Here is a 24,680-nt window from a genome sequence, read left to right on the forward strand (position 1 = left end):
ACCGCTTTACCTAACATTATGCTAGCAGCTAACCGCTAACACACTTCACGTTGCCTACGTTGTAATTTTACATTTTTAACTTGAACTGCTTGTAGCTATGGCCATTTTACATAAACATGACAAAATTCATCTTAATCTGTTAAAATATTGTTGAATTAACAAACAAAAAGTGACGTGCAAAATTAAGGAAGAGGATTATGACCATGTGTGAAATGTTTTTGAAAACAAAATGAAAACAAAAAGCAGAATTCAGAGAAAAAGTCAAATCCTGAGATTAAATTATGACTTTAATCAATTCTCACTTTAAATCTAAATCTTATTTTCCTGAATTCTGCCTTTTCTTTCTCAAAATACTGATTTTAATCACAGAAGTGACTTTGTTCTCCACAGAATTTTGACTTAAATCTCAGAATTATGCCTATTCTTTCTCAAAAATCGGACTTTAATCTCAGAAGTTACTTTTCCCACATAGAATTTTGACTTTGATCTCAGAATTATGCCCTTTTTTGAAGAAAATGTGGCCCTAATCCTCCTCTGAACAAAATATTCCTAAATATAATTGTATATTCTTAAATACACTGAAACCTCTTTACCGTACATTATGCTAGCAGATAACGGCTAACACACTTCACGTCGCCTACGTTGTAATTTGACATTTTTAACTTTACCTGCTTGTAGGGATTACCATTTTACATAAACATGACAAAATTCATCTTAATGTGTTAAAATATTGTTGCGAAAAACACATTTGAACTTGTTAAATGTCGCTAACCGCCAAATCTGGTTAAGATCCGGATGAAACTGGTTTCATGTGAGAGTTTTGTTTTTTTTTTGACAATTTTGTCCAATTTTAAAGACAGACATTTGTGAAAATGTGATATTTTTGTGTGTGTGGCGTCATTCGTGTGTAGATTATTACGGAACTTTAACAAAAAATATGTCGATATTGATCACTATTATCGATCACCGCTGATGAAAACGTCACCTCCTGGGGCGGGGTGTGGGTGTAGTGGCTTGGTCTGACCGCCAGGGGGGAGCGTCGCTGTGGACACACACACACACAGACGGAGAGAGAGTGGGTGCGTTCCCGCAGCAACAGGGAAGATGGCAGCTCTCACATCTTTCACCCAGGTAAAGATGCAGCTTTTATCGGTCTCTACTCTTCAACTACCGCCTCGGTTGGTGCTTACGATAACACCCCCCGTCCCCCGCGCCGGGTCTTAGCCGCCGCGACTCCGGGTCTTTTTTTTTTATAAAAGAAATGTCCCGTGAAAGGAGAGCAAAGCGGCTCTCGGCTGAAAGTGCAGCCCGCGGAGCAGCTCAGTCAGCTGGCCCTGTGTCAGCAGAGGAAGGCCCTCTCTGCGGTAACGTTACCGTTAGGTAGCGGGGCTCTCGCCTGTGTTAGCCGCGCTGCTATTTCTCCACACACACACACACGCCGTGCTTTTATGAGTGAATGTTGTGGATATATAATGTGGAGAGAGGGGAATAATAGAGAGGCTCCACCGCGGACTTTTATGTGACAAAAAGCGGCAGAAAGGTGAACGAGGCGGCGCTACGCTCGGAGCGTGAGCCTAGCAAGAGCTTAGCCTAGCTTAGCCTAGCATAGATGCAGAGAGGAGAGAGTGAGGATGAGGAGGCTGGTGGTGAGATGAAGACGGGCCACAGAGAGGACAAGGCTGAGTGATGGAGGAGGCTGACATCATCACAACAATCATATTATCTGCTAATGCTGCTAATACTGGAGAATATGTTATATATAAGTGCTATTTTAAAAGATTTATTTATATATACACATATATATGTGTTTTTAGTGAATTTTTGGTTTGAAAAAATCACATCATACTCATAAAATATGCATAACTTTGCGCCCAATCACAAAAATTAGTAATAATAAATACATAAATGATCTTAATTATGGCCCATTCGTCAATTTGAATCGTATAAAATATAGTAAGTGATACCAGACCTCATAGAATGTACCCTGACTGTCCTCCAGTCTTGCAATTAGGGCTGCAACTAATGATTATTTTCATAATCCATTCATCTGTAGATAATTTTCTCGATTAATCGACTAATCGTTTGGTCCAAAAAAAACGTTGATCGGTGTTTGTCAAACCTGGAAATGATGACGATGATGATGTTCTCAAATGTCTTGTTTTTGTCCACAAAAAAACAAAATTGATTCAGTTTTTAATGATTTTTTTGTTGATATGGAGCAAAGAAACCAGACAAAATTCACACTTGTTAATCGATTAATAACTGACTAATAACCTCTTCCTCTCTTTGCCACAGTTGTCAAGTGGGAACCCCGTATTTGAGAACTTTTACAGACAGGTAAGAACAACCTTCACGTATTCTACTGTAGATAAGATAAATATGCTGATATACTGATACTTTGTTGAGCAGAATTATGAATTGGAAAATGTTAAAATCTCCACTTTCTAAATAGTCGTGAATCTGTGTCAACGCCCACCGAAGTTAAGTCAGTTCTTGCCACGTCCATAACCCATCTCCTCAGTTATTCACTGGATTAATGTGCGAGTGAATAGGTGTGAGTGGTGAAAACTGACGTGTAAATCACTATTATACCATTTATCTAACATTAAGACACCTTTTCCATTTGGAAACTGTCCAAATGACCAAAGTCCATTGAGTAAACCAGCGTTTTTAGCTCACAGGGACACAGGATAATTACGTTTTAAGCACTTAACTAAATCCAAATAAAGGATTTCAAACACCAAAATGTACAAAATAAGACGTATGACATTTGTGAAGGAGGCAGCAGTGGATCAACTACTCCCGTGTGCTGTGTTGTAAAATCGCAGCACTGACTGAAGCTTTTATACGACGAGCCTTTCGTTAAGTGGCTATAATGTCTTTTTCCGCGTGTACACTTTAAAGTTGGAGCGATGTCACGGTAACATCATGTCTGTTCTGGTCCCAGGTGGATCCAGGGAACACGGGGAGAGTGGGACCCACAGAAGCTGCCCTGTTCTTAAAGAAGTCGGGACTCCCTGACGTTACACTGGGAAAGGTACGTACGTGGTGTCAGATGTCACGCACAGATGTGTTTGTTTGTTTCTTGGATGCTTTTTCTGTACCAAATTGTTTAATTTTTAGCCCGAAAGGGAGCAAAATTGTACCAGAGTTGATTGAATCGCAGGAAGAGATGAAACTGGGTCACTCAAATATACCAGGAGATCATCTGCATATACTGTGACTCTGAGCTCTCGCCGTCCACGCTGTCGTTTTTCTTGCCAAAGTTATGATGTTTTCAGTGCTTTTGCAAAGAGTTAACATGACACTGGGCTCTTGTATTTTGTTTTCTAGCAATGAAAAGGTCAATTTTTGTGATTTTAACCTTTTATTTTGAGAAGTTGTTGGAGCTAACGTTTCATTAAGTGTTTTCAACTCAGGTTTTTAGTCAACGTCACTTTCAATTTTCCTCATCCTCACTTCACACTTGTACGTGGTGTCAGAGTTCACAAACAGATGATTTTGTTTGTTTCTTGGATGCTTTTTGTGCCAAATTCTTTAATGTATATCATGAAAAGGAGCCAAATTGCACCAGAGTTGATTGAATCGCAGGTAGAGATGAGACTGGGTCACTCAAATATACCAGGAGATCATCTGCGTATACTGTGACTCTCAGTGCTCTCGCTGTCAACGCTGTCGTATTTCTTGCCAAAGTTAAGATGTTTTCAGTGCTTTTGCAAAGAGTAAACATGACACCGAGCTCTTGTATTTTGTTTTCTAGCAATAAAAAGGTCACTTCTTGTGGTTTTAACCTTTTATTTTGAGACGTTATTGCAGCTAACATTTCATTAACCGTGCTTATCTAAGGTTTTTAGTCAACGTCATCCACCTCACTACACACTCGTTTAAAAACTGTGTTTGCTTTTCCTTTGTGAATGGAATTCCACCTCAAAGGTTAAAAAAGCGCTTCTATTTTTAATGAGGTCGGTGAAGGTCGTGCGCGTCGCTGCAGCCACGAGATACGACAGGAAAAACCCTGAGGTTTAAAGAAAGATAATATTTTCACTGTTAATCAGTGTGTGTGAGTGACAGACAGGAGAGGATATTGATGAAAAAGACATTTAAACCTTCAGCGAGGCTCATATATGAGGTTGTTTCACATTTCAGTCCATACAGGACAAGAACAGATTATATTATATGAATAAGTATAGGTTACAGTCTTTATTTAAATAACCTTGAGCTGTGACAGAAGTGAGGAAACTGATCGTTTTACTCTTGTCACTGTGAATAGAAAAGCTCACGTGTGGTCAGATTATTCCTTTTTTTAACACACAGCATTGGTTATTATAGTATTTACACATTTTTCGTTGCCAGGAGCTTGATAAATGTTCATAAATCTGTAGTTTTTTCGTCCAAAATTACAAAACATTGGCACCAATTATCTGTTTCTGTGTTTGTGCTTCAGATTTGGGATTTGGCTGATCCTGATGGAAAAGGCTACTTGGACAAACAGGTAGGTTAACTCTTTTTTCCTCCGGCTGCAGCAGCTGCTGGGACATTAACAACATGTTATTAGATCATTGTGACTGTGATGAACAGAAAAATGACAATTAGTGACAAAGCGAAGCCAAATCTCTGCATGCAAATCGAATCAAAGTGATCTTGTTTGTGATAATACACTGAGATAAGGATGAGAAAATGAGTGTGTTGTCTCTCAGGGCTTTTACGTGGCTCTGCGGCTCGTGGCGTGTGCTCAGAGCGGTCAGGAAGTCAGTCTGTCCAGCCTCAACCTCACAGTCCCTCCCCCAAAGTTTGTGAGTGTGAATTCTGTCATTAAATCCTTGATTTAACTCCATTCTGTGTTTAAAAGACTATTATTCATATCCATAATTTGTTAAAAACACAATTTTCATGTTGTACTGTTTACAGAAGGACACCAGCAGTCCGTCTCTGAGCAGCACTGTGCCTGCTGAACTACACTGGGCTGTCAGGGTGTGTACACACACACTCACACACACACAGGCAGTAGAACAAGAAAATGTTACATTTTACTCATTCAGAAAGTGAGGACTTTTTCAGAAAATTAAGACTTTTTCAGAAACAAGACATTTTCAGGAAATTAAGTATTTTTCAGACTTTTTCAGAAAGTGAGTACTTTTTCAGACATTTTCAGAAAATTAAGACTTATTCAGACTTTCAGTAAGTGAGGACTTTTTCAGACATTTTCAGAAATTTAAGACTTATTCAGACTTTCAGAAAGTGAGGACTTTTTCCAGACATTTTCAGAAAATTAAGACTTTCAGAAAATGAGGACTTTTTCAAAAAAAATTAAGACTTTGAGAAAATTAAGACTTTTTCAGACTTTCAGAAAGTGAGGACTTTTTCAGGCATTTTCAAAAAAAATTAAGACTTTTTCAGACAATTAACACCTTTTCAGACTTTCAAAAAGTGAGGACTTTTTCAGACATTTTCAGAAAATTAAGACTTTTTCAGACATTTTCAGAAAAGGAAGACTTTTTCAGACATTTTCAGAAAATTAAGACTTTTTCACACTTTCGGAAAGTGACTCATCAGACTGTGTGTTTTTTCCTTTCTAGCCAGAAGAAAAGAATAAATTTGATGGAATCTTTGAAAGTCTGGCTCCTGTTAACGGCCTGTTGTCCGGGGACAAGGTCAAGCCAGTCCTCATCAACTCTAAGCTACCTCTGGACGTCCTCGGCAAGGTGAAATAAAACCCTCTCAAAGCTAAATCTGATTGTAATCAGAAGCTGTTAGCAAATTATAATCCATGTTGTGATGATTTCCTTTCCTGCTGTCAGGTTTGGGACCTGAGTGACATCGATAAAGACGGTCATCTGGACAGAGATGAGTTCGCAGTGGTGAGTCTCATCATCATCATCATCTTCTTCTTCATCAATGATGTAATATGCAGCAGGACTTTTTCAGAAAATAAGAGATTTTCAGAAAATTTAGACTTTTTCAGAAAATTTAGATTTTTTCAGAAAATTTAGATTTTTTCAGAAAATTTAGATTTTTTCAGAAAATTTAGATTTTTTCAGAAAATGTAGACATTTTCAGAAAATTAAGACATTTTCAGAAAATTAAGACATTTTCAGAAAATTAAGACATTTTCAGAAAGTGAGGACATTTTCAGAAAATTAAGACATTTCAGAAAATTAAAACCTTTTTTAGAAAATTTAGACTTTTTCAGGAAATTGAGACTTTTTCAGAAAATTGAGACTTTTTCAGAAAGCGAGGACATTTTCAGAAAATTGAGACTTTTCAGAAAATTAAGACTTTTTCAGAGAGCGAGAACATTTTCAGAAAGTGAGGACTTTTTTCAGAAATTGAGGACATTTTCAGAAAATTTAGACTTTTTCAGAAAATTTAGACTTTTTCAGAAAATTGAGACTTTTTCAGAAAGCGAAGACATTTTCAGAAAATTGAGACTTTTCAGAAAGCGAGAACATTTTCAGAAAATTGAGACTTTTTCAGACAGCGAGAACATTTTCAGAAAGCGAGAACATTTTCAGAAAGCGAAGACATTTTCAGAAAGTGAAGCCACTAACTGTGTATTTATACGGTGTTGTCCTCCACAGGCCATGCACCTGGTTTACCGGGCGCTGGAGAAAGAACCCGTCCCCGCGCTCCTCCCCTCGTCCCTCATCCCTCCATCCAAGAGGAAGAAGAGTCTGGGCTCGGTGACGAGCTCGGTGCCCGGACTCCCTGCCAGTCCTCCGCCTCCAAAAGACTTGCTGCGATCCACGCCGTCCCACGGCAGCATGAACTCGCTCAACAGCACGGGAAGCCTGTCGCCCAAACACTCACTCAAGTCTGGACAGGTAATGACTCGCACACACAAAAGTAGATGTTTTAAAAGATAGATGTGATTAGTTTCACTCTGTGTCTCAGCATTCTCTGAACTGGGTGGTTCCCGTGTCGGACCGCGGTCGCTATGACGACATCTTCCTGAAGACGGATGCTGACCTGGATGGTTTTGTGAGTGGACATGAAGTGAAGGACATCTTCATGCAGTCTGGACTTTCTCAGAACCTCCTCGCCCATATATGGTAGGTGATCTGCTGTATTTACAAGACATGGGCATTGTTTATTATTGTTACTGCTTTATTGTATTAGGCACCAGTTCTAATGAATAGTAAAAACTATCTTTAAAAACTAAGTCAAATATGTAATGAGTGGTGAAGTCTGTGAAGTGACGCTTGAGGAGGAACCAGGATTTAACCAGTCCAAAAACAAGTTAAACTAATAAAACTAAGGCCATCTTGAGTCTACGATATCTTTAAAATGACTCTGTGCTGCCTCCTGCAGGGCTCTGGCAGACACGCGGCAAATGGGCAAACTGTCCCGGGAGCAGTTTGGCCTCGCGATGTATCTCATCCAGCAAAAAGTCAGCAAGGGAATTGACCCTCCGCAGGCCCTCAGTGCTGATATGATCCCGCCTTCTGAGAGAGGAACGCCTGTACCTGTGAGGACACACACTCACACATGCACACACACAAACAAACTTATGTTAGGATTAAGACTTTTTTCAGAAAACTAAGACTTTTTTTAGAAAGTGAGGACATTTTAAGAAAATTAAGACGTTTTCAAAAAATTAAGACTCTTTCAAAAAATTAAGACTTTTCAGAAAAATAAGACTTTCAAAAATTAAGACTTATCAGAAAAATTAAGGCTTTTTCAGAAAGTGAAAATATTTTCAGAAAATTAAGACTTTTTCAGAAAATTAAGACTTTTTCAGAAAATCAAGACTTTTTCAGAAAATCAAGACTTTTTCAGAAAGTTAAGACACTTTCAGAAAGCGAGGACATTTTCATAAAATTAAGACTTTTTCATAAAATTAAGACTTTTTCATAAAATTAAGACTTTTTCATAAAATTAAGACTTTTTCATAAAATTAAGACTTTTTCATAAAATTAAGACCTTTTCAGAAACTGTGTTGTGGTTATTGCCATCGCTGTGAGTCACTGTGTGTTTCTCTGCAGAGTCTGTCTGGATACATGACTCCTGTGGGATCAGAGATGGCTGCTCTGTCTGATATGAGGAGGGTGAGTCATGGATTCTTTCGTCATCTCTTGTTTTCTTGCTCTTTGTGTCATAAATGTACACATCGTCTAAAAAATGATTTGCCTTTTTGGTGGAGGACAACCTCAAACTGACTGTCACGCACTGTGAATCACATTCACTGTCCACTGTGGTTCTGTCTCACGTGCTGCTGATGTTTCAGGCGTTAAGGTTGCAGCTGTGGGTAGGTAACATGGACCGACAGCGTGTTGATCTATAAATGCTTTCGGCAGCGGGCTGTGGTTGTCGTCGCCGCTGTTTTCTGCAAAGCATTTACAAAACTATTCTCTCCATTCCGATATTTTTGCAGTGAAGGTGTCTCACTGCAGATGGAGGGAAGATTCAGGGTTCAGTGTGTAACATTTAGCACGGTTTATTGACATTTTTTAGCCTTAGAACAAGACTTTTATACGTAGTTTAGGAAAGGGTGTTGCTTTCTACAGCAGCCCAAAAAGGACAAACCAGCTTGAGCTTGTGCTTAATACATAAATGAAGAAAAGCAGCTGCGACAACAAAGAATTTTACTTGTACAATTTTTTTATGTGTCGTACTTTTTAATGTTGGTGGGCACGTTTAAGACGGTTATCGACGTTTCCATGACGACTGACCGGTGAAGACGTCATGTTTACGTGCCGAAGCACCGGAGTCCAGGCACCGTTTACCAGTTAGCTCCGTTGGCTGCGTTAGCTCCTTTAGCGCCGTTAGCACGCTTACTGTGGAACTGGAGTGGTCTTTTTATAACACGAAAAGAGCAGCGCTCCAAATAACCAGCGTACCTGTGTACTGCGTATGTGCACCTCTGTTTTTAAAGTTCAGCGTTACTTTAGAGACTCGTTTTAACAATCCGGAGTCACGTAAACATGACGTCACGCGTGTCTTTTTCCAGCCAGTTGTCATGGAAACACACTCCTGATGTTAAAATGAGTCTCTAAAGTTATGCTAAACTTTAAAAACAGAGGTGTTTTGTAGCGCTGCTCTTCTTTTAATTAACAGACCAGCTCCAGTTCCGCCGTAGGCACGCTAACGGGGATAAACAAGCTAACGCATCTAACGGAGCTAACTTAACTGCATGACGCGTTAAGTTAACATGCATTAACGTTAGCGTTGTTAACCACCGTTATCGCGTTAACATGCCCAGTGCTAGTATTTTCCATAAATGCTTGATTTTTGTGCGACTCCAAACGCTGTAATACACATGCCAGGCCTGTATGAGGCGCTGTCGTGCTGTTACAGAAACATAAACCTTGCGTACGGTGCATGAACTTTTTTGTTTTTCAAATAAAGCTTTATTTGAATAAGTGCACATGACTGATGATGAATGTATATAATCGCAGAACCAGAGACGGAATGAAGAAAACGCTGGTAAAAATCCTGAATCTTGCCTTTCCATGGCAGCAGTGAGCGGTGATACTTTCCCCCACATGTTGTCACCAATTTACCCCCTGTGGTCTTCTTCTTCTTCTTATTTTTATTATTATTAACCACTATTTTCTGTCCTCCCACCCTCTCTTTACCTCGTCCTCCTTCTTCCTCTGGCCTCGTCTCTTTTGGCTCAGTTGGTGCCATTTTATCGTCACACTGTCTTCAAATTTAAACATATTTAACTTTTTCCAACCCTTTTTGTCTTCTCTCTCTGTCTCTGTCCTCTCATCTTTCTCTCACCAGGACAGCTCCAGTTCAGTGGGTTCAGGCGATTTCTCTGGCATCAAAGAGTTGGACGACCTCAGCCAGGAAATAACACAATTGCAAAGGTAACAGTTAAGGTTTTCCCCATAATTTGATTTCCTCTCACTTAACATGCTCATGTGTGTCTGTGTGCTTATGTTTGTGTGTGTGTGTGTGTGTGTTTCAGGGAAAAATACAATCTTGAGCAGGACATCAGGGAGACGGAGGAGGCCATCAGGTATAAGAGCGCAGAGGTGCAGGTGAGAACCAGCTGTTTCATCGACGCACATGCACTCGCTTTCAAAAGTTTGGGCTCACCTATGCAATTTTTGTTGTGTTTTCCATTAAAAGTCACACTTTTATTCATCAAAAGAGTTGCAAAATTAATAGAAAATATAGTCAAGACATTGACAAGATTAGAAATAAGGATTTTTTTATTCAAAATAATGACTTTGCTTTCGTCAAAGAACCAGCAAAACTGTTTTCCGCTGTGCTAACATCATTGCACAAGGGTTTTCAAGGGTTTTCTAATCATCCAATAGCCTTCTAATGGTATTAGAGCACAATATACCATTTGAACAATGGAAATGGGCCTCTATACACCTATGTACATGTAAAAAAAAATTCCCTCAATAATGACGTTTCAAAACTTTTATTTTTATTCAAATTTAATTTTTTTCTCTATTTTTTTCCGCAAAATGTACATTTTTTGCCTCAAAAATGTAATTTCTTTCTCAAAAATTGATTTTCCGTCAAAAATAAGGACATTTTAAAACACTTTTTAAAAATATATATTATTATTTTCAAATTTAATTTTTTTCCTCAAAATTTTCTAAAAAATGTTTTTTCAAAAATGTTATTTCTTTCTCAAAATGTGTTATACTCATTGAAAAAAAATTGCCTTTCCTTCAAAAAATAAGGACATTTTAAAACAATTTTTAAAAATATTTTTATTTTTATTTTTTTTCTCAAAATGATATATTTTTCTTAAAATGTTAGTTTTTTCTAATTTTTTCCCTCAAAATATAACTTTTTTTTCCTCAAAAATGTAATTTCTTTCTCAAAATGTGTTATATTCATTGAAAAAATATTTTATTCCTTGAAGCGGAACTAGACCGGAAGTTCCTATTATCGCTGTTTTTTTGGTGTGTATCTGCGTCATTACCTTGTTTATGAAGCCCTGACGGTTCGAAACAAACAGTTCAGCCATTGCTGAGAACGTTGTGTTTTATTGTAATCTCGGGGCTCAACGAGATCACTGAAAATCCCGTAATAGTTACGTAAGCAGCGGTTCTTCTGAACAACCGATCGTCCTGCTCCGGGCGGTAGTCCGGGCACATCCGGTTACGTACATTGAACCGCAGAAGAAGAATAACGTCCGTTGTGGAGGTGTTTCACGAGCGACAGTGTCTTCTGACTCTGGGTCTGACTCCGGTTTAAAGTCATAAATGGGACTGCGGCGGGGAGTCGTGACGAAGCTATTTTTAAACACTGTTAAAACAATGTTTTGATAATGAGGAGCAGTGCATCCGCCGTTCCAGAGGGGGGTGCTGCGCTTCTGAGAACGGATGTGCTGGATAGTACTGGCCAATCACAAGACTCTGTCTTCTGGGGGTGAAAGTTCACTCTGAAACATCGCGGCTGAAAAACACTGTCAGAAAAGAGGATTTCTATCGGCTAGTTTACAGAAACTAGGAGGTTTTTGACCATAAAAACAAGTTAATATATGTAAGTAGACCTCCATAACTAACATATATGTGCAACAGGACCACTCTATGTGACCTTTAAAAAATAAGGACATTTTCTAAGTGACCCCAAACTTTTGAACGGTAGTGTACAGAGAGCATGTGTGGCTTTATCGTGGAGGAGCCACTTCTTCTTCTATATTAGTGCTTGAAGTTTCATTTGACTCCCATTTGTCCACCAGGAGATGCAGAATGACCTGGACAGAGAGACGGCCAGCCTGCAGGAGCTGGAGGCTCAGAAACAGGACGCTCAGGAACGTCTGGAGGAGATGGACCAGCAGAAACATAAACTGGAGGACATGCTCAACGAGGTCCGGATCAAGTGTCAGGAAGAGTCTCAAATGGTGAGGAAGAGGAGGAAGGGAGAGTACATGATTTTAGAAGTTCTGCAGTCATCTCACCATCTCCGTTACTCTTCTGCCTGCAGATCTCGACGCTGCAGACTCAGATCCACTCGCAGGAGTCGGACCTGCAGAGCCAGGAGGAAGAGCTGAGCCGGGCGAAGGCCGACCTGGGTCGACTACAGCAGGAGGAGAAGCAGCTGGAGCAGAGTCTGGCTGCTGGGAAGATCCAGCTGGAGACCATCATCAAGTCCCTGAAGGCCACGCAGGACGAGATCAACCAGGTAGGACATGACTCCTGTGTGTGTGTGTGAGTGTGTGTCTTAGAACTATCAACAGGGGGCACCCTTGCATTATATAATCTACTACTTCCTTACCTCTGAAGTCAGTATTTGGTTCTGCTGCACCATAAGAAGACATAAAATGTGGTAGTAGTTTTTACCTTTTTGGGACCCTTTCTGGCAGCAACTCTGACCTTGTCAGGACCAATAGTCAAAAACCTGGTCCTAAAACATAATCCTTCATTCCAAGTGCAATAAGTATTAACTCCACAAAGTGACCACTGAGGTTTTTAATCCACAGCTGCAGTTCTTAATCTAATTTAAACCCTTTCTGTGTCAGTTTTACTGGCTGTTATAAATCGTTATTTTCTTCCTCATGTTTCTTCTGTCTCTTCTTCGTCTTATGTTAAGTATTGTGTTGTCTTTTTACGACTTTCTGTGCGTTTTCCTTTAAGATTTTTATGTTGCAGATTCTATTTTATTCCCATGTTCGACGCAACTCTTGTCACTGAAGAGTCCCCAGAGTTGATGTGTTCCCTCATGCTCGCTGTAATAATATCCTCTCTCTTTCTTCACTTGTGGGAGCAGTCATTTTGATTTTCATGACATGGTTCTCCAAGACCTTCTTTTTATTATTCATAATAAAAAAAAATCCCCCGCCCCCCCAAATTTAAAATCTACCACCCGTGGGTGTTCTAGCACTTCATACAAACAGAAAAAATAGCTCTGAATCCATAGCCGGTCTTGTATTTCATGCCAGGAGGAAATGCCCCGACACCCTCAAAGTATGAAGGCACTCAATCGGCCACAAAGGTGGCGTTAAAACGTTCTTTTAATGGAGAACAGCTGCTGTGCTCCGTTTGGATTCATGTGCGTCCTGCTCATTTACACACACACACACACACACACACACACACACACACACACACACACACACACACACACAGGTCCATTGATGCTCAGCGTCTTCCAAAATGCACTTTTAAAGAGGAATGACTGTGTTGTAACTGGGATGGATGATTAAAAACCACTCTATGTTTTGTATGGAATCTGTTCTTGAAGCTAACTCAGTTAAAGCTGCAGTGTGTAACTTCTTCTATGTCTTGTTCTGTCTTAAAATGACGCCTTTTTAATGAATTATTTTCCTATATATATATATATATGGAGCAAAGAAACCAGAAAATATACACGATTCAATAAGCTGAAAATTTTCAGTTTCAGGGTTCCCACGGTCGTGAAGTTCCTGGAGAAGTTTTGAAATGAGGAAAACTCTCTTTCCAGACCTATAAATGGTTTGGAAAAGCTTATAAATAGTGCTGTGCAATAGGTTAACGCGCGTTAACGTATGACACGTTTCCATGACGACTGATCGGAAAAAAGACGCGTGTGACGTCATGTTTACGTGCCGCGACACTGGAGTCCAGGCACCGTTTACCAGTTAGCTCCGTTAGCTGTATTAGCTCCTTTTAGCGCCGTTAGCGCGCCTACAGTCGAACTGGAACGGTCTGTTTATCAAAGGCAAAGAGCAGCGCTAACAAATAACCAGCGTACCTGTGTTCTGCGTATGTGTGCCTCTGTTTTTAAAGTTTAGCGTTACTTTAGAGACTCATTTTAAAGGTGCCATATGTAAGAATGTGGCCAAAAACAGTTACTACATTCAAAATACTGAGGTCTTTTAGGTTTCGTTTTCTGACGGAACTGGCAACCCGTGGTCGCTCGGCAGCTGAGACTCTACTGACTGCAATGATTGGTAGATGGCGGTAGGTGGCGCCACATGCCAAAACATGATTTCAAAACATAAACATGATTTGCAGTCTGCAAAATATTTTTTTTTATGCAAATATTTTGTCTGTACTGTTGTTGTTTGTGAGTTCAGTTTGTTATATGAACATTATTCCTGAGTCTCTGTGACATATTAGGAGGATTTTATGGCCAGTTGATTTAGATTTATTACGTAATGCACCTTTAACAATCGGGAGTCGCATAAACATGACGTCACGCGCCTCTTTTTCCGGTCAGTCGTCATGGAAACGCGCCGTGCGTTAACGTTTGACAGCACGTTGTAGCGAGTCGTGCCAGATCCAGCACTATTTTAATTCAGAATGGGCCTGATCTGGTAGCAAATAAATGAGAGTCCACGCTGCGTCACATGACATGTTCCGAGGCAAGTCTGTGACGTTTCGATGACAAATATAAGACGTAGCTCAACAGAGACACAAAACGGGGGCCAACCTTTGTTAAACGAATGAAAATGGAGCCATTGAAGTTGGGTAAAATATTGAGGAAAAGTTTTGAAAGTGAAATGTGCGTGGTGTTTGTTTTTCTGCGTCCCGCCAGGCTCGCAGCAAGCTGTGCCAGATCCAGGACAGCCAACAGGAAGTGTCCAAAAGCATCGAGCAGTACAACAGCACCCTGAACGGAACCCACGGGGGCAGCATGACCAACCTGGCCGACATGAGCGAGGGCTTCAGCGACCGGGAGAACGGAGGATTCCCGGCCATGATGAGAGTGCCGCAGGTCAGCATGTTCTTTTTCATCTTAGACTATTATCGTGAAGATGAGCCATTTCCAACAGTCTCTTCAGTTTAAACCTTAACTTATTATTTCCCTCCATCTATGTGCTGTGGTCTCTTTGTTTGAAGCTTTACTTCGTGGAAAGAGCGATTGAATAGCATCGTTAGCGGTCGTGTGCTAGTGTTGTACTTTAAACCATAGAAAGTGAGGACATTTTGTCTGATCCTCACAACTTTACAGGGCTTTTTGAGGGTTTTAAGATGTTTAAACATATCCATTAATCGCCGTCTGTCTGATTTTCCTCTTCTCATCTCAGGAGGATCCGTTCAAAGTGAAGCCATCAGTGTTCAACAATCAGCCTCAGGAGCTTCCTCCTGACCCCTTCCACTCTGAAGACCCCTTCATCTCAGACCCATTCAAAGGTTATTATCACCATTATTTCCCTCAGCCTCCTTTCTTCTCATATTCTCTCTCTTTCAGACGACTGTTGCTGTTTATCGCAAGTTTTCCTTTTATTCCAGGCTGATTATATAATTTTTTAGCTTGATTTGCTCTCACTATGTCTTCCTCTTCCTCCTTGCTTCCTCTCCTGTAGGTGACCCTTTCCAAAACGATCCTTTTGCGAAGCAGCCACCAGCACCTGCAGGTATTTTCTCCATTGATTCATCTGTTTTTTCACCTTCTTAAATGTGTTTATTTTCCGATTTCTTTATTTTATATGACAAAGAAATTGTTTAAACCTATTTCAAGGTTTGGGAAAACAGTTTTATGGACCAAACAGTTCATTGGAAGTATGAGAATAATCATGAGTTGCAGTCCTATCGCTCAGAAACACGAAAAACGAACTTTTGCATCCCAACAACAACAATAACAGTGAGCTTGGGGTAAGACAGGGATTTCCTCATCGGGATTTGTCAGTTTATACCAGTTTTCTCGATCTTTATCAGGTATCTGTGACCTGCCCTACTCATTTATCTGCACAAAGGTTGAGGAAAACCAAATATGTAACACCAAAATATCATTTAAATCCAAAATGTCAACCTGTATTTGCGTACTTTTTGGTAAAATATGGTTCAAATCAGTACCTGAGTAACATTAGCTCACATTGAAAATGTGTATGAATAACGTAATAACAATAATAATGTGTTTTTAGGGTTTTTTGATGAAGAAAACGTTCCCCAGGTAGATATTGTCCAAACACTGACACAGTAGACTCGTCCCTTGTCTCTCGTCTCTGTCACTTGTGAAAACATCAGTCAGTGAGTTCAACCGTGCCTTGTGTAACACTTCCCTCTTCTGTGATATTGTGGAGTTTCACTTCTCTGCTCATAAGATGGAGATTAGCGATAGCACGGCGGCGTACGTCGCGCCCAGATGCACAAACACACAGCGATCTTTCTCAGGCCTCGTTTTCCCTCTGCTCACCCCCAAATATATAACAACATAACATCTTATTTGATTCAAGAATGATTCGTTTGAGAGAGATTTCACTCTCCGATGCCACATTCGCTCAATGCTTATGTTGCAAATTTCATAGAATTTGGGATCTCTTTAACCTGGTGCATCATTTATAAGACTATATAAACAATTACTTTTTATTTAATATTACCACACAGTGCAACACAACAGTACAGACCTAACTCATAACTTTTTATCCAATTATCCAGTCTCGAAATGCCAGCAGACATTTTAAATAGTTGTCCAGAAGAGGGCGCTGTGAGCACAGCCTGGTCTGCTACAGCGATGTTCGGTTGTTTTGGTGTTGATAATGGTGTTGCGAGATCTGTGCAAAGGATACAGGACATGGTATATGTATATATACATATATGTGTATATGTGTATATGTATATATACATATATGTATCGAGATAGGTATTAGTGCTGGGAACTAGGTTAACGCACGTCAACACATGACACGTTTCCATGACGACTGACCGGAAAAAGACGCACATGCGACACCGGAGTGCAGGCACCGTTTACCAGTTAGCTCCTTTAGCAACGTTAGCGCGCCTACAGTGGAACTGGAGCGGTCTGTTTATTAAAAGAAAAGAGCAGCGCTAACAAATAACCAGCGTACCTGTGTACTGTGTATGTGTGCCTCTGTTTTTCTGGATCTGGAGTCACGTAAACATGACGTCACGTGCGTCTTTTTCCGGTCAGTCGGCATGGAAACGCGTCGTGCCTTAATGTGCGTTAACATTGACGCTGTTAACCGCCGTTAATGGCGTTAACGCGACCAACACTAATATATATATATATCAAACTCATGCGGCCCGCCAATCGATAGAGTAGAACAGAACTTTATTGTCCAATTTTCCTTGTTAAAATGAGATAAGAGAATGTGAAACACACAAACACGACAGCATCACAGGGATCTTACAATAATTGTGATATAAATTCAAGTTACTATCGCACCTCAACCCTAACATTTGGCATTTTCATCTATTTGACCGTCCCCTAATTGACCCGATTGGACGCTCACTGGCCCCCGCAGGTCATTTAAGTCTGAGACTGATGGTTTAAAAGATCTCGATCGATTGAACCTTCCAAACAAAAACGGAAAACTGCTTCCGTTGTGTTGGAAAAGCTGACGTCGTCCGTCGTTTCTGCTGCAGATCCTTTCGGCGGAGACCCCTTCAAAGAGACGGACCCGTTCAAAGCTTCGTCCGAAGACTTCTTCAAGAAGACCACAAAGGTGGACCCTTTCTCCACGGCAGACCCTTTCAACAAAAGTGCCACGTTACCCAACAACAAGGTACTTCTTCTTTAAAGACGTAGAGTTGTGTCTTCCTGTGAACGTATACTCGTTCCTGGCTTTCTGTGTGGATTATTCCCTTGCACAGAAGGAAAAAAAAAACATATTAATTTGCGTAAAAACTCACAAACCTTAATGATATGAAGCCAAATAAAAAAGTTTGTGACTCTTGTGAATTTTTCCTCTGACTGTTTTCCAGCAACAAGCCGCCACAAGTCACTTTGCGAGCGGCGATCCGTTCTCTTCAAGTAACCCAAAACCCAGAGGAGCAGGTACGATTTGATTTATTTTCTATTTTCTATTTAATGAGAACGTCGTAATAGTGTTAAAACTAGAATTTGTCCTTCTGTGTGGTCTTTATTAGCCAGTATATCCTATAAAACACTCATTCTGATGGATGTTTAACTCAAGTTTCTATCGCTTTTTACGTTGCCCAACTTGAATTCATGACATTACAGAGGATTTTCATCCACCGCTGCCTCTAAACTAACTTTAAACCTGTTATTTTGTGACGACAAACCAACAGACCAACAGTTCCCATAAAACCCCCGGAGTTAAAAACACTCGCATTCTTAATTTCCAGGCGGAAAATGTGAGATAAATTGGCAAATATTTTTATTTTAGTCATTTAACCTTAATTTAACCAAGGATAAAAGTCTTAGCCAAGACAAGCAGCAGTGCATATAAGTTAGGGCACGGATACAAATAAATAAAAATAATAAAATATACATAAAAAATACACAGAATGTAGGATAAAACTACACAATCTGCACTTTTCTCTGTGTTTTTAGGCCAAACTTGTACAGCCAGATGTTTCTTTTAAACGTCCAGTGAGACCGCGTATTAATACACAGTTAAGTAATCGCAGACATTTTTTCCTGGTGTCCCCCGCTTGTCTTCAGCCGTGTCTTCAGCGAGAGCCCAAAGTCTCTGCGTCTCATAAAGGCACACGTTGTTAAACCTGAACAGTCGTTTTAAAGGCTTTCCATCAAGTGTTTGCGGTCGTTTCAGATGGAGAGAAAAGAAAAAAGAAAAGGTTTTCAGTCTCCTGAATCCCCCAGAGATTAGATAAATGAAGGTTTCATGTGTGCAAGTCAACGAGAACGGAAGCATGGTCTCATATGAAAACACCGCTGGATTTACATTTGCTGTTTTATTTGGCTAAAACGTTCTCCAGCTCGGTTCAATAAGCCCATGGTTCGGTTTGTATTGCGGTTTTGGGTCACGTTTTTTTATATTTTTACACATTAAACCCTTCTGTTACCATCGTGTTGTCGCAGACAGGATTTGGCATCAGTACATCTCATTACCCTAACTCGTAGACCGTTCAAAAACTATGGACTGGCAACTGCTGACACTAACACTGTATTGTTTGGCTTCTGTTTCGTTTCCATCGACCCTAACGCTGCGTGTCGTTCCTGTCGTGATAGTTAATAGTTGGACAGCTAGTGCTGCGTTCATGAATGTGGGGAAAAAAAAGATGTTGCGCATAAACACAGTTGCACGCACACACAACCTCATTAGGCACAAAGCAAATGGGCCTCGTGTTTTTGAGAAGAAAGTCCTGAGAAGAATTTCCTGAATTTCAAAAAATCATTAAAATTATTCCTTACGAGCTTTGCAAATATTTTCAACGGGTCCTTGTTCAGAGTAATACTGACTATTAGGATGGTAAATTTCAAGTCATTCCGAGATACTTTTTGTTTTTGAGAAGAAAGTCAGCTCACTGTCAAAGTGCATCAGTGCAAATGGATCATTTCCTGAATTTCAAAAATTCATTAAATTTTTTCCTTAAGAGGTTTTCAAATATTTTCAACAGATCCTTGATTAGAGCGATGCCGACTATTATGATAGTGAATTTGAAGCCATTCCGAGATACTTTTTGTTTTTGAGAGTCAGCTCACTGTCAAAGTGCATCAGGGCAAATGGATAATTTCCTGAATTTCAAAAATTCATTAAAATTATTCCTTACGAGCTTTGCAAATATTTTCAACGGGTCCTTGTTCAGAGTAATACTGACTATTAGGATGGTAAATTTCAAGTCATTCCGAGATACTTTTTGTTTTTGAGAAGAAAGTCAGCTCACTGTCAAAGTGCATCAGTGCAAATGGATCATTTCCTGAATTTCAAAAATGCATTACATTTTTTCCTTAAGAGGTTTTCAAATATTTTCAACAGATCCTTGATCAGAGCGATGCCGACTATTATGATAGTGAATTTGAAGCCATTCCGAGATACTTTTTGTTTTTGAGAGTCAGCTCACTGTCAAAGTGCATCAGGGCAAATGGATAATTTCCTGAATTTCAAAAATTCATTAAAATTATTCCTTACAAGCTTTGCAAATATTGTCAACGGATCCTTGTTCAGAGCGATGCTGACTATTATGATGGTAAATTTCAAGTCATTCCGAGATACTTTTTGTTTTTTTGAAGAAAGTCAGCTCACTGCCAAAGTGCATCAGGGCAAATCGATAATTTCCTGAATTTCAAAAAATCATTAAAATTATTCCTTATGAGGTTTGCAAATATTTTCAACAGATCCTTGATCAGAGCGATGCCGACTATTATGATGGTAAATTTCAAGTCATTCCGAGATACTTTTTGTTTTCGAGAAGAAAGTCAGCTCACTGTCAAAGTGCATCAGGGCAAATGGATAATTTCCTGAATTTCAAAAATTCATTAAAATTATTCCTTAAGAGGTTTGCAAATATTTTCAACGGATCCTTGTTCTGAGTGATGCCACGTTTTATGATGGAAAATGTCGAGTCATTCCGAGATACTTTTTTCTTCTGATGAGCTGCTGCCTGCCTGGTGCAGCATGATTAATCAGTGAAAATAAAAATTCCTACTTGCAATAAATGTACTTTCTTTTTTTCTTTTTTTTTTAGTCACGACTTTGTCACTGTGTCCTTTTCAGAATTATTTGGCACGCTGGACCCGTTCGGCAGCAGTTCGTTCAGCAGCAGCAGCAACAGCAGCTCGGGCGGGTTCGCCGACTTCAGCCACATGTCGAAGCCCAGAGACCCGTTTGAAGGCAGAGCCAGCTGGATGCCAGATTACCAGAAGGTGCCGGATTACCAGAAGGTTCCAGACTACCAGAAGGTTCCAGATTACCAGAAGGTTCCAGACTACCAGAAGGTTCCAGATTACCAGAAGGTACCAGAGAGCCTCTGACAAAGAATTTTTCCATTTTATTTCTATAATAAGGAATAAATCATGAAAAGGCCTGGATTAATATCACTTGAAATGGAAGTAATTTATCACCATAAGATTAGAGGTTGATTAAATTAAAAAATGTTATTCTCAGAAACTGGATAGCTTTATATTTACATTGTTTTTCAAACATTTATTGTGAGTTTATACATTGTTTTTATTGAAAATATTGTATATGTAGGTTGGACCCTTAGTGTTTTTCAATAACTGGTTTCTGAAGTTAAGTTAAATTAAGAAAATTGGCTTTCAGTGATTGATTATGTGGCCTAATCTGAAACACATCTGTAATCTTAACCATTTTTTCTCACTTTATAATGTTCAAATATCAACAACCCTCTCAAATTATGATTTTCCTTCTCATAATTTAAATGTATTGTGACTGCAGACTGCAGTCATCACAGTATCTGGAAAGGATTTATATGATGTTTAAACCCATGAATTGAACTGCTTCCCAGTACCATCCTCACCAGATTTAATCATTTAACCACAGTTTCTTTTTCACTGCTTTATCACATCACTGCCACTAAGATTACAGCGTATGTAAAACCATGTCTTCTCTCTCTCTTTCCTGCCAGTCAGTGTTTGTGGACGACCCGTTTAGCAGGAAGGGCGACACGCCGGCTCTGCCGCCCAAGAAAAGTGTTCCCCCGAGACCCAAACCTCCCAGTGGTGAGTGGCATGACGCAAAAACCTGGACATATAATAAGAATGTCAAACACATATCGAGGGCTGCAACGATTACTCGAGTAACTCGATTACAAAAAAGGCAAGAACTCTGCCTCGAGTATTCTTTTAATTCCTATCTCGCGCGTTATGCGGCCTGTTGCGACCGCTTTAGCAGACGCACACCGCACATCCGGATTTCAGCTAGCACGATGGCGGAGACGGAGAGTGAAACAGTCCGTAAAAGGCAGAAAATGTCCTTAAAGGGACACTGTGTAGTATTTATGGGTTTATATGACCCAAAATCCACTCTTTTATACATATTATGTGCTCCTGCTTTGTCTAGTCGCTGTATAATAGTTTTTGTTTCATTTTCGTAGTGTTTTAAAAAGTCATCTAAAATAACATGGTCGCGGGCCGCGGTTGCATAGCCACTGTTAGCAGCGAGACGCCATGTTTCTACCGGAGCCTGTAAGGACAAACGCGAGAGAACAAATCAAGCGTGGCTTTACTTGTAGCGGAAGCCCCGCCTCCACTCTCTCCGCTTTGTCTGCTACGGCCGCGGTAGCTCACCCTCTCCCTCGCCTCACGAACCTCATCTGCTGACACGGAGAAAGACGACGAGGACGACATTTGGCCGGCTGAGGATACTGTAGCGCTCAGGGAAGGGAGGGGGTGAGCAGAGGAGCAGTTCTTTGTTGTAAATTTCAGCCTCTCCTCTAGATGGCACTATAAACTACTTACTTCACCTTTAAACAAGAAGTTAGCAAAAACTACAGCTGGCGTACTACAGCAGCACGTCCTCAATGATTCAGCGTCTGACCCGATAGCGTCAAGTTGCTAACGCCGCCGGCACACGCTAACGTAAACATTGATGTTAGCTGATTTAAAGTAGCTTAGTAGGGCTTCAGTTATCAAATATTTTTGTAATCGTGCATTCTACCGATTATTCCTCGATTAATCGAGTAATCGCATTTTTATGTATTTATTTTGAAAATTTTTGTTTTATAAAAAAAAAAATAATTGCGTTTTGCTTCCTCGATGCAATCGAAAAACAATTGGTCGAATGCTCGATGACAAAAATATTCGATAGCTGCAGCCCTACACACATCCAACATCAAGTGTTCAAATTAATATCCAATATTTAGTATATTTTACAGCTTTAAATGTGGAACACAACACAACATGATGGTTGTAACTGAAATGTTGTGCTGTGCCAATATAGGAATGGAAAACTTTCATGCTCTCACGTAGCACATAAATATTTCCCCAATATCACAGTTTTGTTTTGCATCAAAGCGACAGTGAGAGCGTCGCAGCACAGGTTCGTCTTTTTAAAAAAACAGGAAGCTTTCTGTTATACAAAGCCAGGTTTCATAATTGGTTTGCTTCAGTGTGTGGTTACCACATTACCATCATACCCATCTTCATCATAACCACTATATCGCAAGTTTGACTAATAGTGATAGAGCTTTTCAAACGATATTGTTTTAGAATTAGTCAATGGTCACATGTGTTTATATAAATAAACATGGAGGTAAAAAAGGTGAAATAAAAGCACTAAAAGGCACTGTATAGAGGCGTCCTGGCACACGGTCCCATATCAACCTATTACAGCTTCACTCACTGACATTAATTTTTTGTTTTCATTTAAGAAATCTGAATACTGGGCGGCCTGTCCTCTTCTCACAGTTTAAAAATGGACAAAAACAACTTTTGCACCTCTCATAATAATAATAATAGTGTAAAAGATCTTTGAAAGTCTTATTTTTTCCACTCATGGAAAACACACCAACATCCAACGACCGACCAACATCTGGCTTTTGTCTGCAAAGGAAACTGATACGATCAGCATTTACCGCCAAGGCCCAAAGACTCTGCGCTTGCGGTGCACGCTGGTTTTTATCGGGTTTGATTTTATAACACCTGGTTTAACGAGCACATTTCTTTGTATACTATTTAAAAATGTTCTATTCCAGAGGAAATCTAAAATCACTTCGTTGTCAAAGAGTTAACTTAAACATTTATTGACTAACCTTTGTCGTCCAACGTAAAAGTACATAAATAAGAAGTATTCGGCCAATTATTAAGTAATAAATGGTCAGTGTTAATTAAAGGAATTGAAAAATGAGCCCAACCGATGAATGTAGTATGAGCTCGGCAAATATTTCACAATAAAAGCCTGAACAGAAGCTCTAGAGTGCTTTTACTTTGAAACAGGAAGTACCAAATTATTTACCTGGTAAATTCATGTTAACACAAGTGTTACTAGGTAATTACCGATGGTAATAAAAAAGTAATAGGATGAAACTATGGCCAAAATTTCTGGGCATTTCCCTGGTAACTATATAGTAAATTATCGTGTGTTATTAGGTAATTAGTGCTGGTAATAAGAAGGTAATTACAATGAAACTATTATCAATATTTTGGGTATTTACCTGTTAACTATATAGTAAATTTTAGTGTATTATTGGGATATATAAGCAGGTAGCTACAGTCCCCTAGTTACTAGCTATTTACCCAGTAAATATATGGTAACAAAAATGTGTTACCTGGTTAGCAATTAATTTAGAAAATGTGCATGGTGATCAATATTAGGAGCCGTTCTCAATGAATTTGTTTCACGCTTATTTTTAAATACATGAAACGGTAAAAAAAAAAATATTTACCTCGAGTTCACTCACCTTTGTCGCTCTGCTCACGTCATTTCCGTCAACATGGCCGCCAAAATGGAAAGCGTGATGCTCCGCTCTTGCGTCTCAGACCTCACGTTTTGTGCAGAGATATCAGTGCAGCGGTCGCTTGTTGTTCATAAAGTTCTTTTTTTTTATTTTCCAGGCAGGAAGCCAGACCTCTTAGCACAGCTGTACTGTATTTACCCACAAGTGGCCTGTTATACACTTCTCTCTTGTCTTTCATCGTCCAGTGTGGCTACCTGTCACTGCACACGCTGACAGTAAACCACATGCTAATGCATCACTGCTATCACCACCGCCACAGATTAAATTCATTCTGTGGGAAACGCCGCTCGTGACTTTGGTTTTTCGTTTTGGCTCTTAGCTCAGTATTCTTAGAATATTTGAACACAACTTCCTCTCGACTTAATATGTTGTTACTACGGTGGCGGTTGTGAGGATGTGGCTGATTTCTATTGTGTGTTTACACTGTTGTGTTTTGTCTTTCAATCAAAAGACGTGCACAAGGCGATTAATAATGCCTGGGATGGCTGCCAAAAGATCATCCAGCGATTGAGCCTTGGGGACTCGGTTTTATACCATCCATCCATCCATCGCTTTATCCTCCACATGAGGATCACAAGGATCTCAGCTGACATAGGGCGATAGGCGGAGACAAACCATCCACTCTCACACCAATGGATTTAGTGTCCAATTTCAGTTTTATACCAGTTCTTCTTAAGCCATTAGTAAGATTTTACACTGATT

General features: G+C 39.7%; 1 protein-coding gene across 1 annotated transcript in view; it reads left to right on the forward strand.

The window, feature by feature from the left end:
• Window positions 1-1,104: 1,104 nt before the first annotated feature.
• Window positions 1,105-24,680, forward strand: part of eps15l1a (epidermal growth factor receptor pathway substrate 15-like 1a) — a gene marked incomplete at both ends in the record, with an annotated part of 37,427 nt that continues 13,851 nt past the window's right edge. Inside the window, 22 exon segments of the mRNA XM_083888530.1 lie at window positions 1,105-1,131; window positions 2,296-2,337; window positions 2,948-3,037; window positions 4,445-4,492; window positions 4,698-4,793; window positions 4,909-4,974; window positions 5,583-5,702; window positions 5,799-5,858; window positions 6,579-6,821; window positions 6,892-7,049; window positions 7,309-7,465; window positions 9,727-9,812; window positions 9,914-9,986; window positions 11,654-11,815; window positions 11,899-12,096; window positions 14,431-14,610; window positions 14,924-15,029; window positions 15,203-15,253; window positions 17,223-17,362; window positions 17,562-17,634; window positions 20,279-20,427; window positions 21,150-21,243. Coding sequence (XP_083744656.1) covers window positions 1,105-1,131; window positions 2,296-2,337; window positions 2,948-3,037; window positions 4,445-4,492; window positions 4,698-4,793; window positions 4,909-4,974; window positions 5,583-5,702; window positions 5,799-5,858; window positions 6,579-6,821; window positions 6,892-7,049; window positions 7,309-7,465; window positions 9,727-9,812; window positions 9,914-9,986; window positions 11,654-11,815; window positions 11,899-12,096; window positions 14,431-14,610; window positions 14,924-15,029; window positions 15,203-15,253; window positions 17,223-17,362; window positions 17,562-17,634; window positions 20,279-20,427; window positions 21,150-21,243 — 2,419 coding nt within the window.

Source organism: Microchirus variegatus, assembly GCF_963457635.1.
Source record: "Microchirus variegatus genome assembly, chromosome: 4".
In the NCBI taxonomy this organism is placed as follows: Eukaryota; Metazoa; Chordata; class Actinopteri; order Pleuronectiformes; family Soleidae; genus Microchirus; species Microchirus variegatus.